The sequence below is a fragment of the Mytilus californianus genome, unplaced genomic scaffold (genome assembly GCF_021869535.1).
Source record: "Mytilus californianus isolate M0D057914Y unplaced genomic scaffold, xbMytCali1.0.p SCAF_11, whole genome shotgun sequence".
Classification (NCBI taxonomy): domain Eukaryota; kingdom Metazoa; phylum Mollusca; class Bivalvia; order Mytilida; family Mytilidae; genus Mytilus; species Mytilus californianus.
In genome coordinates this window covers 13972048-13976560 of record NW_026262593.1, presented here as the reverse complement: position 1 = coordinate 13976560, position 4513 = coordinate 13972048, and the positions used below count along the sequence as shown (strand labels likewise).

The 4513-nt window shown below is 32.5% G+C and overlaps 1 protein-coding gene across 1 annotated transcript; it reads left to right on the top strand.

Annotated features, from left to right (window-relative positions):
* Positions 1 to 238: 238 nt before the first annotated feature.
* LOC127719614 (uncharacterized) lies at positions 239 to 4291 on the top strand. Its single transcript, XM_052225842.1, has 2 exons — positions 239 to 663; positions 3503 to 4291. Exons 1-2 carry the CDS (start codon positions 331 to 333, stop codon positions 3779 to 3781), a joined length of 612 nt encoding a protein of 203 aa, XP_052081802.1. The 5' UTR covers positions 239 to 330; the 3' UTR covers positions 3782 to 4291.
* Positions 4292 to 4513: the final 222 nt, after the last annotated feature.

Genomic DNA, 4513 nt, shown 5'->3' with positions numbered 1-4513 from the left:
TGATCTTATTAATCAATGTCTAAAAATAAATGGTGTTTATGTACCAATAGATTGTTTCATTTTTATATTTTAGGTCCAGAGGGAAGAGATTTTAAGAATGGTAAATTCATGTACGTTTTTGGCCACCCTGAACAGATTCTGAAAAAAGAAATTTGTAATGTTTTTAAGCAGAAAAGTTGGGAAAATGTTTCACACATTGTAGTAGATGAGGCTCATTGTGTTGTTCAATGAGGACATGATTTTCGTCCCGATTTCAGACATATTTCGAAACTGCGTGCAATACTACCACAAGCTAAAATACTAGCATTAACTGCAACAGCTACACCAAAAATGAAGAGAGAAATTCAACAACAGCTTTGTATGAAAGATGTGTTTACACTATCAGGCCCAGTTGATAGACCCAACATTAAAATTATAGTTAAAAAACGTCTACCACTTACTGGAGGAAAGACAACAGCAGAGGGTTCATTCCAGGATGTACTTAATCCTTATATTGAGGAACTTTGTAGTGAAATTGGGAATGTTCCAAAAACTATAATATATTCAAAGCTCAAATGGTGTGGTATAGGCTATGACATGGTATCACAGGCAGCCCGTCTTGTAAATAATACTCAAGAGATACTTTCAGCAGTGTCACAGTTCCATGCACCTTGCACAGATGAGGTAATTAATATTAATATAGCAATCCTTTTTGAACGTACTAAGAAATCAAACATAGACCAGTAAAATGCAGGCAAAATTTCAAAGAAGTAATGGATAAAAAACCCAAAAAACTGGTATACTGACTCCAGGTGTATACATATTTTTTTTCTATTTTCATTCTGTCTGATGTTTTTGTACATATTTTTGTATTGAAATATACTCTCATTCTTAAGGTAGAAGATTTTTCTTTTATTTTTATAATATGGTTTGGAAGAAATTTATGGGCATATTTTAGAGATATTATATCTTTTGAAGAGTTAAAAAATAAACCAATCGTTAGATGTGCCCATCCATAATATTGTCAAACAGATTATGACATTGAAATCCATTGGTTACTACATGTATTCTGAATTTTCATTCTAACTAACGAGGTCGTATACTCGTAGCCATCATGCATATAGTGCTCATGACGTTGATTTAATTTTAATATTTGGCCTTGGACAGAGACCTTGTTCATCTTTGTACATGCATACATGTTTATATAAAAATAACAGTTTAATTGTGACATAACGTCAATGACTATGTCCACTTTATTCAAGATATTTCAAACATTAGTATTAAACATTAAACAATGAATTGAATAAAATAGTATTTAACACATAATAAACAATAAAATGCTCCGCAGGGCGCAGCTTGATACGACCGCAGAGGTCAAACCCTGAACAGTTGGGGCAAGTATGGACACAACATTCAAGCTTGATACAGCTTTGCATTTGGATTGTGATTAAATATTTGACACAGCATAGGTTTCTGACACAGAATGAATGTGGTCTAAGAACTTATAAATTTTAAATTGGACATTCACCTATTATGGTCCAATATCCAAAATCTAAAAATATGGTTAGATTCAGCATATCAAAGAACCCCAAGAATTCAATTTTTGATGAAATCAAACAAAGTTTAATTTTGGACCCTTTTGACCTCAATGTGGACAAAGTTGATAACGGGGCCCAAAAATCAAAAATCTAAATACATGTTTAGATTCAGCATATCAAAGAACCCTAAGAATTCAATTTCTGTTAAAATCAAACTAAGTTTAATTTTGGACCCTTTGGACCTTAATGTAGACCAATTTGAAAACGGAACCAAAAATTAAGAATCTAAATACACGGTTAGATTCGGCATATCAAAGAACCCCAATAATTCAATTTTTGATGAAATCAAACAAAGTTTAATTTTGGACCCTTTGGACCTCAATGTGGACCAATTTAAAAACGGGGCCCAAAATCCAAAAACTAAATACACGGTTAGATTCAGCATATTAAAGAACCCCAAGAATTCAAGAATAAAACCCCATTGAAATTGGTCAAGAAATAAGCAATTTATACGAAGTATCTTCTTTTGCACAATACTGTGCAATTAAATATTTCTTGCTATTGCGCAATACTGTACAATTGACAATTTCTTGCTATTGCGCATATTGTGCTATTGGATATTTCTTGCTATTGAGCAATACTGTGCAATTGAAGATTTCTTGCTATTGCGCAATACTGTGCAATTGAAGATTTCTTGCTATTGTGCAATACTGTGCAATTGAAAATTTCTTGCTATTGCACAATACTTATTATATAATAATTTACACATCTTGTTTGGTGTGTATCTCCTACCATATCATTATTATTTGCTTTTAAATATAAATCAGAAATAACCAACTTAAAATGGAAAATTTTAAAAGAAAAAAAAAAGGAAAAAAAAAAAAAATCCCCCCCCCCAAATTTTTTGAACCCCCTTATGATTCATCACCCCAAAACTCATTCCCAGCTTTCCCTTTGTGGTATGGTACCTTGCAGTACAATTTCAGAGAGATCCATACACTTGAACACAAGTTATTGTCTGGAAACTAGAAAATGTGTTTTTTGGCCCCTTTTTGGCCCCAAATTCCTAAACTATTAGGGCAATTACCCCCAAACTCAAACCCAGCTTTCCCTTTGTGATATGGAACCTTGTAGTACAATATCAGAAAGATCCATACACTTACACACAAGTTATTGTCCTGAAACTAGAAAAATGCTTGTTTTTTGCCCCTTTTTGGCCCCTAATTCCTAAAATATTGAGGCAATTACCACCATCATCAATCCCAGCCTTCCCTTTGTGGTATGGTACCTTGCAGTACAATTTCAGAGAGATCCATACACTTGAACACAAGTTATTGTCTGGAAACTAGAAAAATGCTTATTTTTGGCCCCTTTTTGGCCCCCAATTCCTGAACGTTTCAGCAATTACCCCTAAACTCAATTCCAGCTTTTCCTTTGTGATATGGAACCTTGTAGTACAATTTCAGAAAGATCCATGCACTTACACACAAGTTATTGTCATGAAACTAGAAAAATGCTTGTTTTTTTGCCCCTTTTTTGGCCCCTAATTCCTAATATTTTGAGGCAATTACCCCCAAAATCAATCCCAGCATTCCTTTTGTGATATGGAACCTTGTGGTACAATGTCAGAGAGATCCATACACTAACACACAAGTTATGTCTGGAAGTTACAAAAATGCTTATTTTGGCCCCTTTTTGGCCCCTAATTCCTTTACTGTTGGTACCATAACCCCCAAAATCAATCCCAACCTTCCTTTTGTGGTATTGAACCTTGTGGTAAAATTTCAAAGAGATCCATTCACTTAAACTAAAGTTAGAGTGCGAAAATTAATGTGTCTTCGGACGACGCCATACGACGACGACGACGCCGCTGACGCCAACGTCATACCAATATACATGTACGACCACAAAAATTTTTTTTGCGGTCGTATAAAAATGAAAACATTATAAATCATTTGCATTTGTAATTAATGATATAATTTTAGATGAAAAAAAATATAGCACAGAACATGGCAGATACAAATGGATCCATAAAGTTGCTTTTTGCAACTCAAGCCTATGGTATGGGAACTGATGCCCCAGATGTTGAAAGGGTTTGTCACATTGGACCACCAAGTTCATTAGAATGCAAGTATTATGGCTATATTACATATTATACTATGGGTTATAGAAACAGAAATACTTCATTATTCCAGTTATGGACCCTTGTGGGTTTTAAATTTCATACAATGATAACAATAATTTTTGTTATAATTAAGGAATGACTGTAATATTTTTTCTGTCTATGAAGAAATAACATCAAAAATGTGGTGCACACTGAATAACCCGTGTAGCAGGTTATTTTAAAGTGTGCACCACTTTTTTTATGTTATTTCGAATAGACAGAAAAAATATTACAGTCATTTCTTATAATTTAATTCTTAATTCCATTTTAAACCGGAGTAAATCATGAAAAAACATTGATGACGTCAAGGTCACATGACAAAATTATGTCTATAAACTGATAAACAAAACAATGTCAGCCAATCGGAAGACGTGTTACATCCAAAATTAAATTATATGACAATGAAATAATAATAAAATAAAATACAGCATAAAAATCACTGAATACATAGAAGAGAAAGTTAATATGGGAGACAATCAATAAATATGTAAGGATTATTCCCCTTTAAACAGTATCTAATAATTTTTAAAGATATGGTGTTCAGCGTTGGATAAAAAAAGAAGCCCCAACTGATTAAATATAAGGGTAGTTTTCTCCCATGTACACACAGCAACAAATAACTAAATATTTATGTATATAATATTTAAATTGCAAGAATTGGATAAGCACCTTTACAAGTTTGACTGCAGTCTAACACATATATATATTAGGAATTAACATAATATATATATAAAAATATATATACATGAAATATGCATACGCATAAACAGAGTAATGTGTATTTTATTTTAATTTTTTTTATTTTAAAATATATATAGATAAACTAAAAGAG

Bases quoted from the DNA above. Each gene is read 5' to 3' on its own strand.
- LOC127719614 (XM_052225842.1), top strand. From the start codon at position 331: ATGAAGAGAGAAATTCAACAACAGCTTTGTATGAAAGATGTGTTTACA. The intron at 664-3,502 runs GTAATTAATATT...ATATAATTTTAG, and splicing joins ATGCACCTTGCACAGATGAG to ATGAAAAAAAATATAGCACA.